This window comes from Lactuca sativa, chromosome 3, assembly GCF_002870075.4.
Source record: "Lactuca sativa cultivar Salinas chromosome 3, Lsat_Salinas_v11, whole genome shotgun sequence".
Classification (NCBI taxonomy): domain Eukaryota; kingdom Viridiplantae; phylum Streptophyta; class Magnoliopsida; order Asterales; family Asteraceae; genus Lactuca; species Lactuca sativa.
The window spans coordinates 16,615,160-16,631,868 of NC_056625.2; the positions used below are offsets into that span (position 1 = coordinate 16,615,160).

Genomic DNA, 16,709 nt, shown 5'->3' on the forward strand with positions numbered 1-16,709 from the left:
GATAAAGAGGTGTAACATCTTCTTAATGAATCAAAAGTCTCTGAACAGTTAATAAACTCTGTTTTGTCTTAACCACCATGAGATTGAAATCGAATACTAAATGATTTAGTTTTATGGTGTACCCCCTTAATAGAGGTGAGCAAAAACCGCACCGCAACTAAAATTAACCGCAAAAACCATATAAACCGCAACCGCAATAAAAACCGATGGTGAAGTTTTTTGTTTTTCAAAAACCGTAAATTTATGGTGCGGTGCTGTTATTGGTTTTCAAAACCCGCAAAAAACCACACCGCACCGCATACATTATATACAATTTTTTTATTAATAATTAATATATTAAATATTAAAAATAACACAAATTTCATAGATGAAAGCAAGATAAAATTCTAGAAGATAAAAGTGCTGGTTTTCTGTTATGTTTAACAGTGAAAAATAATGAAATTTCATAATTTTAAGATATTTATTTTTAGTTACAAAATGATTTCACGTTTTTAAGATATATTAGTTGTTTGTGATTTAAGCTAATTGTCTTACATTTTATTCTTTTTTTTTTTAATTACAAGTAATATTTTTGAATTCTTAAAACCGTTTGAACTCCAAATAGTAGTTAAAAATCACACAAAATAAATGCACCAAATTCATACGGTTAATAACCGAACCACAAAATAAAAACCGCACCGCAAAAATAACCGTCTAACCGCACCACAAATATAACCGCTCTAAACGGTTTTGAAAATGGATTAGCCGCATTTGCAGTTAATGGTGAGGTTCTGACCAATAACCGGACCGAACCGTACCGTGTTCATCCCTACCCGTTAGTAACTATGTCCACAATACCATTTTAAGAATGACACTTAAAAATTATAAAAGAATATGGACTAAACTAAACCCTAAGGGCCGTTCTTGTAATTTACTCTAAAAATTGAATGCGGGCCGGGCTCTTTCAATCTAGCGACCACCGGTCCAGCGGACTATAAACGCAAAAACGTTCAAAATTATGAACTAATATCAAAATATACAATTTTGGAATTTTAGGAGTCATGACGAGGGAGGAACCAAACTAATGAACATGCAGAAATGGGTTATCAACTACCCGGCGAAAATGGTTACCAAGAGTCTTTCAACACATACATACACTGGTTGGTTTGATGGTGAATGACAAGATTCAATCTCCATGAAACCACCATAAATCAATATTTCACAATCATACTCTGTTTTCACTGGAGATTTTCATCAAACACCGGTGGCAAGAGTTTCCATAACAGTTGGCCAGTCACATGGTCATCTGATCACTGAAAACCTACTCTTTCATTATCCTATCTACGATTTTTCGACCTTGAGAGAGGGAGAGAGACAGAGACAGAGATCAAGAAGGAAGAATATATAGAGAGAAATGGCTAGCATTGCAGCCGCTTGTTCTACTGGTTTGATTTTTAGAAGCAAGGATTCAGAAAACAATAAAGCTTCTATGCTTCAACATAATGGTTTTAGAGGTTAATTAGTGATCGATCGTTTTAATCTATTTTACTATATAGTGCTTTTAACCTTAACTTTCTGTCATGATCTTTGATATTAATTCTCCCAGCTTCAAAATCTAGAGCAATCAAGTGCATGGCGACACAAACCGTTTCACCTCCTAAAAGAGAAACAGACCCAAAGAAGAGGATTGTGATTACAGGAATGGGAGTTGTTTCTGTGTTTGGTAACGACGTTAACACATTCTACGACAAACTTCTCGAGGGTGAAAGCGGAATAACCCTAATAGACAAATTCGATGCTTCAACATTCACTGTTCGTTTCGCCGGTCAAATTCGCAATTTTTCATCGGTAGGCTACATCGACGGTAAAAACGACCGGCGTCTTGATGACTGCTGGAGGTATTGTCTAGTTGCTGGCAGAAAAGCTCTCGATGATGCAAACCTCGGCCAACAAATTCTCGAAACTGTGAGTCCTCTTAATTTGCTTATAAAATATAAATGAAGAGATTGACAGATAATTTTTAAAAAAAAAAAAAAAAAAAATAGATGGATCGAACGAGGATAGGAGTCGTTGTGGGATCAGGGATGGGAGGTATGACAACATTTAGCAATGGTGTGGAAGCACTGATTCAAAAAGGGTTCAAGAAGATCACTCCGTTTTTCATTCCTTACTCGATTACAAACATGGGATCTGCATTATTGGCGATAGATAGAGGGTTAATGGGGCCAAACTACTCAATTTCAACAGCTTGTGCGACTGCAAACTATTGCTTTTATGCGGCAGCGAACCATATCAGAAGAGGAGAAGCGGATATCATGGTCGCCGGTGGAACCGAAGCTGCGGTTAACCCTACAGGTGTCGGCGGTTTTATAGCCTGCAGGGCTTTGTCGCAACGAAACGACAAACCCCACAAAGCTTCTCGACCATGGGACCAAGATCGTGATGGTTTTGTCATCGGTGAAGGTGCAGGCGTCCTGGTATACAACAACTCCTCACCTCTCTATCTCTATCTCTATGACTCTAATCTATGTGGCTTCAATCTTCTTCTTCCTTGTTTATTTGTTGTAACCCATAACATAACCGTAAAATTATGAACCCAAGCCCAAGACAGATCCAGCCCAAAATTTCCTTAATAGTGTTTGGCCCATAATCGGACCTAAATATGTTACGTCTAGTCCAAAATCTTGGGTTCTCTTTTAAATAATATATTTAGATAGATTGTATAAAAGGTTAAGTGAGACGAAAGGAATGTGTCTTTGTTACCTAATATTTTATCTTTTATATTTATATTGTTATCCTTTAATCAAAATCCTAAACCCTTTTAGGTAAAATCCTAAACCCTTTTAGGTATCTGATTCGTATAAAAAAACAAACAAGCAAAAACAAAAACAAAAAAATTTCATACACAATAGTCAAGAGTTTAAAGTTTTAAAATGTTGTATTGTACTGAGCTTACATATTATGAAATAAGATTAGACCTGAAAATTTGATACACGACAAGAACATAATATAGGTTTTCCGTGTATGTGTTTTAGAAATTTGTGTTTATTCTTGTTTGACACATATTTTAAATTTGTGTTTCGTGTTTTACACATGTCAAACACGAATTTACCTATTTAGACATGTATAAGACACAATACAAATTCGTGTTGACATGTGACACGTACAAACACGTATATACACATATATACTTTAGGGTTAAATTTTTATATTTATAATATATTAGGGACCAATCTCGTAAACGTCAATAATTAGTTTATAGCTCTAGCTTAAAAAAAGGCATTAAAAACGTGTTTATTCATGTTTTCCGTGTTTTCGTGTAACACAGTTAAAAAACTGTTTATTCGTGTCGTGTCACGTGTCACATAAATATTTTTCGTGTCATGTTCGTGTTTGATACCCAAAACACGTTTTATAATTCGTGTCGTGTTCGTGTTTAACAAATTCGTGTCGTGTAAATTCGTGTCTGACATGAATACACGACATGCAGACACGGATTGCCAGGTCTAAATAAGATGGATGTGAAAACAAAATATCATTATTCATTAAATAATGTAATGATAATCTTTAAAAAAAACATTTGGCATACTCAAATGATATAAAATTATATTGTAACCGGAAAAAAAAATCCAACCGCCCATTTTATGTCATTCATGATTCATATAATAATGTTAAAATTGAGAACGTATTTATGTTTGGTTGTAGCTATTGAAATTCAGTAATTGAAAATATTAATCCATTGAGTTTAGCCATATTCCATTGTATATGCTTTTGGTTATTATCATAAGCTGAAAATTATTAATGTGGAAGCCCAACAATATTGTAAACATGTTTTTTTAATATCGTAATCATTTGCAATTTCAATTTATCGGTTAATTATTATTTAGCATCATTTTTAGACAGAAAAGAGTAATAAAAGATCATTTTTTTTAATATTCAGATTCATTCATTCCAAAAAAAAGAAACAGAATTAATTATATGAATTGTAAATTGAAATAAATTGGAATTTTTTTCACAGATAATGGAAAGCTTGGAGCATGCAAGTAAAAGAGGAGCCAATATTATTGCTGAATATTTGGGTGGAGCCATAACATGTGATGCTCATCATATGACAGATCCTCGTAAAGATGGACTTGGAATTTCTTCTTGCATCACCAAATGTTTACAAGATGCTGGTGTTTCTCCTCAAGAGGTCACACGCATTTCTACAACTTAATTAATTAATTACACAAAAAAAAAAGTCAGTTACTAAGTAAAGTTTAGTACCCAAATTGACTTCACTATGAAATTTAAAGGTGAATTACGTGAATTGTCATGCAACATCAACCCTAGCTGGAGATTTGGCTGAGGTTAATGCCATTAAAAAGATCTTCAAGTGTACATCTGAAATGAAAATGAATGGCACAAAGGTATGTACAACAAAACCTTTAATTGAAATGCATTATTGTTTTAATATAGCTACAATATATAATGACATAGTTAATTAATGGAATGATTATTGCATATTAATAATGACTTAGTCAATGATCGGACATGGCCTTGGAGCTGCTGGTGGATTGGAAGCCATTGCATGCATAAAAGCAATCAACACTGGCTGGCTACACCCTACGATTAATCAAGATGTACGTACTACAAATAAATAATATTATTTTTAGTATTTTAATTGTCTTTTGATTAATTCATTTTGATCATTAATTATCAATTTTGTTCGATCATCCATGTAGAACTTGGAGCCTCAAGTTGATATCGATACTGTCCCAAATGTTAAGAAACAGCATGAGGTCAACGTGGGTACGTACGTATGTGATTTTATTAATTTGTTATTATCTGAAAAATACAAAATAATAATAATAATAATAATAATAATAATAATAATAATAATAATAATAATAATAATTTATGATTGTTTGATAATTGCTGATTGAATTAAATTATATTGAATTAAAGTCTCTCTGAATAAGATATAACTTAAATATAACCGAGTAATCTCAGAGCTTCTAGCATATAGCTCAGTTGGTAAGGCATGAGGGAGACTTACACTGATAACATATAGGTTGTGAATTCTATCCACAGCATCCCTCATGATTCTCAGCCGCTGAATGAGTCAAAATATGTTCCCTCATTAAGTAACCTTGGAGGCTGGGTTTAATGACGTTGGTTAGGGTTGTCAGCATTAACCTTTTACATTGCATTGAAGAGGCATATCAGAGAAATCATGACCGAGTCAGATGTTTCTCAGTATAATATAAAACAATATGAATTTGAAATCGTACTCAATCTCTTATTAGACCCAGTAAAAAACACATCAAAGACCCTTTTAAAATATGCTCCCTCATCGAGTACCCTTGGAGGCTGGGTTCAATGGGGTTGGTTAGGGTTGCGAGCATCAATCTTTTTTCATTGCATTGAAGAGGCATATCAGAGAAATCACGACCGAGTCAAATGCTTTTAAGTATAATATAAAAAATTTGAATTTTACTTGAATTATATTCGGTCTCTTACTAGACTCAGTCTCTTACTAGACCCAATAAAAAACATATCAAAAACCCTTTTAATATCTTATTTTAACGTTTTCTTATTTTGTTGCAGCCATATCCAACTCATTTGGATTCGGTGGTCACAATTCTGTTGTTGCATTCGCTCCTTTCAAGCACTAATTAAACAAAAGTTCTATCTTTCATATACCTTCGAAAGTTTTTATTTTTTGCACCGAACTTTAATGCACTGTATATCATGAATTCCAGATTGATGAAGTTAGTAAACAAACACTTAATTTTACATGAAAGTGTCACCAGTTATTGGTCTGATAAGTGCAAGCCATAAAGCCAGGTATAGCATTAGCTATCAACTTTAATTAATCTGTGTTATTTTTATTAGTTCTTGTTTTTTTTAATGAAAAAGCTTTGTCATAAAACGTCATTTGTATCATCACACGCAACTTCATCTCATTAAATTATATCGCCAAAAAAATATTAATTAAGAATGAAAGCGAGGGAGAGAGAGTTCAACTTGCAAGTTGATTAATCTTTTAATTTTTTCTTTTTTTTTTGACAGCTGGAATTGATAGGTAAAGGTGTTACTTTCATAAGACCTTCTGTTTTTAGTGAACGTAATATCAAGATTAAGTTCTTAATCTAAACCTTAAAAAATATCATTAAATCTTGATAAAGCAAGGGCTGACACTATTTGATATTGACATCAGGAGGTTAAATTTGTCATTAACAAAGTTTTGTTATTCCTTCCTTGTTCTTTCCTATGAATACAACTTAGATGTGCTCATCATTGTTGTTCTAATATGCCCCTCTTTCGCCTTTCTTGAATCACAAAAATCACATATATTTTTTTTTTTTCTATTGATACATTTTTATAATTCATTAACTTTTTTTAACAAGTTCAGCCCTTTTAGCATGTGTAAGCAAGAATACCATTAGGTTGAAAATTTTGCTTTATTATTATGGTTCGTTCAATGGTAGTGGTTGGATGAGAAAACGAATGTTTTAAATCACACGTGTTACAAAAATATAATAATACTTAATGTTAAGGAAATCAATTAATCAGTGTTGAATGGGATGGTGAAGTTTAAAAAGAAATTACAATGTTTAAATCTAATCTCAAAAGTTGGAATAAATCCATGAGGGAGAGCCGGGATGGAATTAAAATCGAGCTGCTTTGGATTCGGTTATTGATAGAAGAGAAGGGGAGTTCTTTTGTGGTTGCTAGGAGGGCTACTAGACTGCATATAGCGCAAAAGGCAAAAATTAAATGGGTCATTGAGGGTGATGAGAATTCCAATCTTTTCCATGGAGTTCTAAATAGAAAAACGCAAGTAGATGGCTATTCTAGGAGTTCTTATTGATGGTGAATGGGTTGATGACCCAAACCGTGTCAAATCTAAGGGGCTTTCTTTTCATTATCATTTTTAATCTCAGTTCGCATCTCTACCTCCTTCTCGGCCTTATATCTCCCGGAAAAATTAAAAGGGTAGTGTGGGATTGTGGTTTCTATTAAATCCTCAGGGCGGATGAATTTACTTTTAATTTCATCAGAAAATTTTGGTATTTGATGTGGTGGCTGCTATGCCTGACAATTTGGTTGGGTTCGGATTGGTGGATTACAGGTTGGCATGTCAAAATGCATTGATCCAACTCAATCCATATAATACATGAGTTGGCGGGTTATCGGTCATGGGTTGGCGGGTTGAAAATATTAACACAACCCAACCCACAAAACTATAGGTTCACGAGTCAGTGAGTCGATTTCGGGTCAAAGAGTCGACAAGTCATTTTTGCGTAACTTTTCACATATTAAATTTATACAAATTATACAAGTCTATAAATTAATTAATAATTAGAATTTTACTTTGACTATAATGAAATGAACAACCAAATCCTAACCTAACATAATAAGTTAAAAAAAAAAACATATTTAAAAATAAAAACGGTTTCTAAAGTCGTATATTAATTATATTCCATTAATTCATAAATAGAATTTTATGTTTTGTAAATATAATCTATATAGTCGGGTTGGCGGGTTGACGCACAAATCCAAACAAGTAACAAAATCCAACCCATGAAATAAACGGTTGGCGGGTTAGAAATTTCAACCTGAACCTAATTATTTTCGTGTCGGGTTACAAGTTGGGTCGAGAATTGCCAACCTTGGCTGCTATAAACGAGTGTTTTTTTTTTTTTTTTTTTTTTTTTTTTTTAATTCCATTCATTTTCCGGTTGGTTGTAATCCGTATAACAACTCAACTTTTTCAAACAAATTTTTCATTTTTAAAACATAAATATTTCCATTAAAAACAAAGCATAAACAGTTTAATTATTCGGTCAATACAATTATTCAAACTCCCAAGATCATAAAACAATCTTCAGTGTGTATCGATCATGCCGGCGCCTTCCCACGGTCCTCGCTAGTACCTGAAATACATGCACAACAACTGTAAGCATAAATGCTTAGTGAGTTCCCCAATATACAACTTACGCACATACGCCTTTCCAGGCCCGACCTTCCGGTTCATGTGTCTCAGGGGACTTCCGTCCCTGCTGGGTAAACCTTCCGGCCTTACCCACGCCGACCTTCCGGTCCATCACACATCCTCCGGTCCATGTGTCTCAGGGGACTTCCGTCCCTGCTGGGTAAACCTTCCGGCCTTACCCACGCCGACCTTCCGGTCCATCACACATCATATCGCCTTCCGGCCCATAATACATAGCACATATAACATATAACATACCACATACAGCATACATATCACATATCATATCCGACCTTCCGGTCACACAGTCAAACCCTTCCGGGTACAGTATAGTGAGAAGACTCACCTCGTAAGTGCTGAAAGCTAGCAACTCCTGAAATCACTCGCGCACAACCAACGAGCTACAACCCTCCTATAACATTACATAACTCATTAACACTCATATCATCTAAGTGTGACTATTCCTAAGAAGTCAGACTTAGGTCAACTCTGGTCAACGGTCAACTCGACTGGACTCGGCGAGTACCATGGCGACTCGGCGAGTCTAGTCGTCCTCACAGATTCCTGAATATTCCCTTTCTACTCGTCGAGTATCCCTCTTGACTCGACGAGGTCCTCGTGGAAGAATCGCGGGGCCACCCCGACTCCACTCGCCGAGTCTGATGAACAACTCGGCGAGTCCCAGTGAATCTTCAAGCTACTCGCCGAGTCTGAAGAACAACTCGGCGAGTCCATGCCATGCAGACGAGTAACTGCTTCCTGGGATAGGTCTCGTCCCGAAGTACACATGCATGGGACCTTCTGGACCTCTAAAGGTCCTAATACAAGACTATAATCGTGGGGTAACAAGGCATTACTTCATCAAATCACTAAATGGGTTCTATAAACCCTAATTTCATAAATACATCAAAATAACAGAGCAAACACGAATTCTTACCTGGATGATGTGTTCTCTGTATTCCCAACCTCAGAATGTGACCCCCTTGCTGCTCTTTTAGCCAATCCTCCCTCTTCCTTGCACACCCACTCTTCTATAACCAACAATGGCCTAAGATCCTTGCTCCTGCTGCACTTAATCGATTTAGGGTTCTTCTCAGAAGGCAAAAACGAACAATGACGGCCAATGGACCCCTTTTATACGTCCCAACCCTGAACGGTTAGGGTTTCTGCTGAACAGCGTCGACTCGCCGAGTCCATATCTGGACTCGTCGAGTCCAGTCGCGGACCCGCGACCAAGTCCGCGATCCTACTCGGCGAGTCTAGGCTCCAACTCGCCGAGTCCCCTTTTAAATCACCCCAAAAACATAATTTTAATAATACCTGAGATTCCGGGCTGTTACAATTCTCCCCCACTTGGATTAGACTTCGCCCTCGAAGTCTCATTCTGCAAATAGTTCCGGATGCTGCTCCCGCATTTCGCGCTCCGGTTCCCAAGTCATTTCTGATCCCTTACGGTGTTGCCATTGAACCAACACCAGAGGTACTTCCTTGTTCCTCAGAACCTTGATCTTCCGATCCCTGATAGCCACTGGTCTCTCCGCGTAATTCAGGCTCGCATCCACCTGAATATCTTCCAATGGAACCACTGCCGACTCATCGGCTATGCACTTCCTCAACTGCGACACATGAAAAGTGTCATGGATCTGACCCAACTCCGCTGGCAACTCCAACCGATAGGCTACCCGACCTATCCTTGCAATCACACGAAATGGCCCAATATACCGGGGCCCCAACTTGCCCCTCTTCCTGAACCGAATCACTCCTTTCCAAGGAGAGACCTTCAGGAGAACGAAGTCGCCGACTTGAAATTCAAGCTCGGATCGGCGCCTGTCTGCATAACTCTTCTGTCGGCTCTGGGCAGTCAATAGTCTTTGTCTCACTTGTTGAATCTGCTCTGTCGTCTGGAGTATGATCTCCGTGCTGCCCATCACTCTCTGTCCCACCTCTCCCCAGCAAATGGGAGTCCGACACCTCCTACCATACAACAGCTCGAAAGGCGGCATACCAATGCTCGAATGATGGCTGTTGTTGTAGGAAAAGTCCGCCAATGGTAAATACGCATCCCAACTACCCCCGAAGTCTAACACACACGCTCGGAGCATGTCCTCCAGTGTCTGAATTGTCCGCTCGCTCTGACCGTCTGTCTGGGGATGGTATGCGGTACTAAAATGCAATTTAGTACCCAGCTCCTCATGGAATTTCTTCCAGAATCTGGAAGTAAAGCGCACATCACGGTCTGACACAATCGAGATCGGCACCCCGTGCCGAGACACCACCTCTCTCACGTATATCTCCGCCAATTTCTCCGCCGAAGAACTCTCACCGATGGCAAGGAAGTGTGCACTCTTTGTCAACCTATCCACGATCACCCAAATTGCGTCAACTCCCCTAGCAGTCCTCGGCAATTTGGTGATAAAATCCATAGTAATCTGTTCCCACTTCCACTCGGGAATCTCCAATGGCTGTAACTTGCCATGCGGTCTCTGGTGCTCGGCCTTAACCCTACGGCAGGTCAAGCACCTCTCAACGAACCATGCCACGTCCCTCTTCATACAGGGCCACCAATATTCCTTCTTTAAATCCAAATACATCTTTGTAGCACCAGGATGGATCGAGAATTTCGATCTATGAGCCTCTTCCATCAAAGTAGTACGCGTACCGCCCACGAACGGTACCCAAATCCGACCCTGAAACGTCATAAGGCCTCGACTATCCTTGACAAACTCTGAGATTAACCCCACAACCCGCTCTTTCTTCTGCATTTCTGGTCGCACAGCCTCCGCCTGGGCCCCACGAATAGCGTCCAACACTGGAGTCATCACAGTCAGTCTCAAGCATACGTCTCGCAATGGAGTGTTCTCCGCCCTGCGACTCAATGCATCGGCTACCACATTAGCCTTGCCTGGGTGGTACAGGATCTCACAATCATAATCCTTGACCACATCCAACCACCTCCTCTGACGCATATTTAGGTTGGGTTGATCCATCAAATACTTCAAACTCTTATGGTCCGTGTATATCGTACATCGAACCCCATACAAGTAGTGACGCCAAATCTTGAGAGCGAACACTACTGCCCCCAACTCTAAATCATGCGTGGGATATCTCGCCTCATGAGGCTTCAGCTGCCTCGACGCATAAGCTATCACATGACCCCTCTGCATTAACACTGCACCCAATCCCGAAATCGATGCGTCGCAATATACCACGAAATCTTCCATCCCTTCTGGAAGAGCTAAAACCGGGGCTTCGCACAACCTTTGGCGAAGTGTCTCAAAGGAGGTCTGCTGCTCGGGCCCCCATGAGAACGTAACACCCTTCCGGGTCAATCTGGTGAGTGGCACTGCGATCTTGGAGAAATCCTTGATAAATCTCCGATAATACCCTGCCAACCCAAGGAAACTTCTGATCTCGGAGGGTGACTTCGGCACCTCCCAACTCATCACCGCCTCAACCTTGGCCGGATCGACCAATATCCCTTTCTGATTAACCACATGTCCTAGAAACTGGACTTCCCGCAACCAGAAGTCACATTTGGAGAACTTTGCATAAAGTTTCTCCGACCTCAATACCTCAAGGACCTCCCTCAAATGCTCCTCATGCTGCTCTCTCGATCTCGAATACACCAGAATGTCGTCGATGAATACGATCACCGACCGATCCAACATCGGCCTGCATACCCTGTTCATGAGGTCCATGAACACAGCCGGGGCATTGGTGAGTCCAAAAGGCATCACCACAAACTCATAATGTCCATATCGCGTCCTAAACGCTGTCTTCTGGACGTCTTCATCCCGTACACTCACCTGATGGTATCCTGACCTCAGATCGATCTTGGAAAACCAAGATGCTCCCTGCAACTGATCGAATAAATCATCGATCCTCGGAAACGGGTAACGGTTCTTGACCGTTAGCTTGTTCAACTCCCGGTAATCAATGCACATCCGGTGTGAACCATCCTTCTTTTTGACGAACAGAATAGGTGCTCCCCATGGCGAGCTGCTCGGCCGAATGAATCCCTTCCCCAGCAACTCCTGGAGTTGCGAGGACAACTCTTGCATCTCTGGAGGTGCAAGACGATAAGGCACTTTGGCAATAGGCGCTGCCCCCGGAACCAGATCGATACTAAACTCTACTTGCCTCACAGGCGGTACTCCCGGCAACTCCTCGGGAAAGACATCTGAAAACTCGCGCACCACCGGAACTTCCTCAATTGACTTCGGTTTCTCAGAAACCTCCCGTGTATCCATCACATACGCCACGAAACCCTTACAGCCCTGCCGTAAACACTGCCTCGCCCTAGCGGCCGAACAAAAAGCTGATCCCGAACGGGTACCCTCGCCGTATACCGAAAGAACTCCTCCTCTAGGGTCTCGTATAGTCACCAACTGACGCTCACAGTCGATGACAGCGCCGAACCGGCTCAGCCAGTCCATGCCCACTATGACACAGACATCCCCCATCGCGATAGGAATCAGATCAATCGGGAATCCAACCCCGAAAATCTCTAGTACACATCCCCGAAGAACCTCCGTAGCACAAATCACCTTCTCGTCAGCTATAGAGACTCTCAAAGGTCGACTCAACGACTCACGACTAACGCCAATATGCTGACTAAAGGCCAAGGACACAAAGGACCTACTCGCACCCGAGTCAAATAACACTAAGGCAGGCACAGAGTTCACAAGGAAAGTACCTACGCGCATAATAACATAAGCATAACATATCGACATTAAAATAATTACATGAATTACAACATACCTGCCACAACATCGGGCGCAGCGCGGACCTCTTCCGCGGTCAGCTGAAAGGCTCTCCCCCGAGCCCTCGGGGCCTCGGCCTTCACCGGTCGAGTCGCAGTAACTCCGGCAGCAGGTGCAGATCCCTGAAGAAGCTGAGGGCACTCGGCCTTCCTATGGCCAGTCTGGTTGCAATGAAAGCAAACCGAAAATCCCTTGGGGCACTCCCTAGCAATGTGCCCCTCCTTGCCACACTTGTAGCAAGCACCAAATCGACATGCTCCATCATGACTCTTGCCGCACTTCCCGCAAGTGCGACCCTTCGAACCTCCTGTCCTCGAATCAGCGGACTTAGCCCGCTTGGCTGCCGGCTGGAACTGGGCCGGTCGCCGATCCACCCGCTGAGACTCGGCCTCCTCCCTAGCCTGGGTCTCCAACTCGATCTCGTGCTTCCTGGCATTCGCCTGAAGCTCAGCAAAAGTATGGTAAGTGGAGTTCGACACAAACTCCCGAATATCCCTCCTCAAGACACCCAAGTATCGGCTCATCCGAGCCTGCTCTGAGGACACCAGCTCAGGGCAAAACATCGCCCTCTCATGGAACTTCTGTGTAATCACCGCAACAGAATCGGTACCCTGCTTGAGGGTTAAGAACTCCTGCACCAATCGTTCCCTCTCCACCGGGGGAACGTACTCATCCCTGAACATGGTAGTAAATCCTTCCCATGTCACCGCTGTAGTCTCTGCCAAAGTGAAATTCGCTGTCACGAACTTCCACCAATCCTTCGCTCCCAGACGGAGCTGGTTCAAAGCGAACCGTACCCTCAGGTGCTCCGGGCATGAACAAGTATAGAAGCACCCCTCTATATCCGCGATCCACCTCATCGCAGCAATCGGATCCTGCGTCCCATCGAACTCTGGTGGCTTCGTGTTGCTGAACTCTCGGAACAGCAATGAGTCACCCCCCTGTGGCCTAGCAGCGGCCACAGCTGCGGTAGCTGCAGCGGTTGCAGCCTCAGTCAATGCGGCGTACCGCTCGTCGAACGTCTCCATCAAGGTGGTCTTGATAGACCCAAACATCTCCGGGATCTCAGCCCGGATCGCCGCCGCCACCTCCTCGTGGATCATCTGACGAATATCCTCGTCACTCATACCGCTCGAACTTGCCCTGTGCCGCGGTCTAACCATGATATCTCTGAAATACAACATAAAACTATCAGAGATTCTACCGAGTATAATCGTACTCGACACGCAACCCTACTCAATCCCAGATATCCAGGGATTCTTACTTGGGCCTCCCACTGACCCGGTGTCCTCGGTAGTACGGGCCCAATACTACCGACCACACCGCATCAATGTTCATCCCAAGTCCTCCTCCCCAAACTCCAGATAGTGAGTACTCTACTTCTGATACGCTCTATCTACCCGCATACTAGCAAAGCATCACATATAGGCAACTTCCCTAGACTAAGGCATCACAAATCAGGCCACTCTAGTCCTATCATGAATACCTAGTCTTCTAGCATGCATAACAATTCATATCATATAATATTGTAAGGTATTTTGGGGATCTTTTACCGTTCGGGCGCTGACTGATCGTACACACTGCTTCTTTCTTGCTTACCACAAAACCATTTACAAAAGTTTATGCCTTTATTTGAAAAGTTTCCTCAAATCCTCGGTTTGAGTTCAGTTACCCCCGAAGGTGCACCCGAATCCCTCAAACCAAGGCTCTGATACCAATTATAACAACTCAACTTTTTCAAACAAATTTTTCATTTTTAAAACATAAATATTTCCATTAAAAACAAAGCATAAACAGTTTAATTATTCGGTCAATACAATTATTCAAACTCCCAAGATCATAAAACAATCTTCAGTGTGTATCGATCATGCCGGCGCCTTCCCACGGTCCTCGCTAGTACCTGAAATACATGCACAACAACTGTAAGCATAAATGCTTAGTGAGTTCCCCAATATACAACTTACGCACATACGCCTTTCCAGGCCCGACCTTCCGGTTCATGTGTCTCAGGGGACTTCCGTCCCTGCTGGGTAAACCTTCCGGCCTTACCCACGCCGACCTTCCGGTCCATCACACATCCTCCGGTCCATGTGTCTCAGGGGACTTCCGTCCCTGCTGGGTAAACCTTCCGGCCTTACCCACGCCGACCTTCCGGTCCATCACACATCATATCACCTTCCGGCCCATAATACATAGCACATATAACATATAACATACCACATACAGCATACATATCACATATCATATCCGACCTTCCGGTCACACAGTCAAACCCTTCCGGGTACAGTATAGTGAGAAGACTCACCTCGTAAGTGCTGAAAGCTAGCAACTCCTGAAATCACTCGCGCACAACCAACGAGCTACAACCCTCCTATAACATTACATAACTCATTAACACTCATATCATCTAAGTGTGACTATTCCTAAGAAGTCAGACTTAGGTCAACTCTGGTCAACGGTCAACTCGACTGGACTCGGCGAGTACCATGGCGACTCGGCGAGTCTAGTCGTCCTCACAGATTCCTGAATATTCCCTTTCTACTCGTCGAGTATCCCTCTTGACTCGACGAGGTCCTCGTGGAAGAATCGCGGGGCCACCCCGACTCCACTCGCCGAGTCTGATGAACAACTCGGCGAGTCCCAGTGAATCTTCAAGCTACTCGCCGAGTCTGAAGAACAACTCGGCGAGTCCATGCCATGCAGACGAGTAACTGCTTCCTGGGATAGGTCTCGTCCCGAAGTACACATGCATGGGACCTTCTGGACCTCTAAAGGTCCTAATACAAGACTATAATCGTGGGGTAACAAGGCATTACTTCATCAAATCACTAAATGGGTTCTATAAACCCTAATTTCATAAATACATCAAAATAACAGAGCAAACACGAATTCTTACCTGGATGATGTGTTCTCTGTATTCCCAACCTCAGAATGTGACCCCCTTGCTGCTCTTTTAGCCAATCCTCCCTCTTCCTTGCACACCCACTCTTCTATAACCAACAATGGCCTAAGATCCTTGCTCCTGCTGCACTTAATCGATTTAGGGTTCTTCTCAGAAGGCAAAAACGAACAATGACGGCCAATGGACCCCTTTTATACGTCCCAACCCTGAACGGTTAGGGTTTCTGCTGAACAGCGTCGACTCGCCGAGTCCATATCTGGACTCGTCGAGTCCAGTCGCGGACCCGCGACCAAGTCCGCGATCCTACTCGGCGAGTCTAGGCTCCAACTCGCCGAGTCCCCTTTTAAATCACCCCAAAAACATAATTTTAATAATACCTGAGATTCCGGGCTGTTACAATCCGTCTTTCATAGCTCTCATTCCTAAGGTGCATGATGTGAAGATTGTTAAAGATCTTCTATCTATAAGTCTTATCGGGTGCCAGTATAAGATAATTGGTAAGATTTTAGCCAATAGGACAGCTTTGATGATTGACAATTTGATTAGTATGGAGAAATCAACTTTCATCAAAGGAAAACATATTTTAAATGGTCCTTTGATTATGGATGAGGTGTTAGCTTGGTGCAAATCAAAGAGGAAAGATGTTATGGTTTTCAAAGTTGATTCAGCAAAAATCTTATGATTCAATTCGTTGGGATTTTGTAGATGTTTTGGGCAGAATGGGTTTTGATGATAAATGGAGGGGGTGGATTTGTGCTTGTCTTTGTTCATCAAGAGGTTCGATTCTTGTTAACGGATCGAATTATGAAGAGTTTTCTTTCCATAGAGGTCTCAGACAAGGGGACCTTTTTTTTCCCTATTTTTTTTTATTCTGGTGATAGAGATTTTGCATGTTGCTTTCCAAGGTATTCTTAATCGTCAGCTTTTTCGGGTATTGTGCTTGACTTGGATCCTTTAATTACTCTGTTTTATGCGGATGATGTGGTTTTGTGGGTGGGTGAATAGATGGTAATATCTGTAATATTGTTAGAATGTTTTATAGTTTTCACTTTGCTTTTGGATTGAAAGATTAACCTTCTAAAAG

At 41.6% G+C, this 16,709-nt stretch overlaps 1 protein-coding gene across 1 annotated transcript; it reads left to right on the plus strand.

The window, feature by feature from the left end:
• The first annotated feature begins 549 nt into the window (after nt 1-549).
• Nucleotides 550-5,636, plus strand: LOC111894290 (3-oxoacyl-[acyl-carrier-protein] synthase I, chloroplastic). The gene is made up of 8 exons (XM_023890369.3): nt 550-1,493; nt 1,586-1,944; nt 2,025-2,456; nt 3,998-4,171; nt 4,275-4,388; nt 4,500-4,601; nt 4,704-4,770; nt 5,569-5,636. Exons 1-8 carry the CDS (start codon nt 1,394-1,396, stop codon nt 5,634-5,636), a joined length of 1,416 nt encoding a protein of 471 aa, XP_023746137.1. The 5' UTR covers nt 550-1,393.
• The last annotated feature ends 11,073 nt before the right edge of the window (nt 5,637-16,709 follow it).

What these genes read in the sequence shown, in the direction of transcription:
- LOC111894290 (XM_023890369.3), top strand. Translation starts at nt 1,394, where the DNA reads ATGGCTAGCATTGCAGCCGCTTGTTCTACTGGTTTGATTTTTAGAAGC. An exon ending in GTGAAGGTGCAGGCGTCCTG is followed by an intron (nt 2,457 to 3,997) that starts GTATACAACAAC and finishes TTTTTTTCACAG; the next exon opens with ATAATGGAAAGCTTGGAGCA. An exon ending in CTGGTGTTTCTCCTCAAGAG is followed by an intron (nt 4,172 to 4,274) that starts GTCACACGCATT and finishes TGAAATTTAAAG; the next exon opens with GTGAATTACGTGAATTGTCA.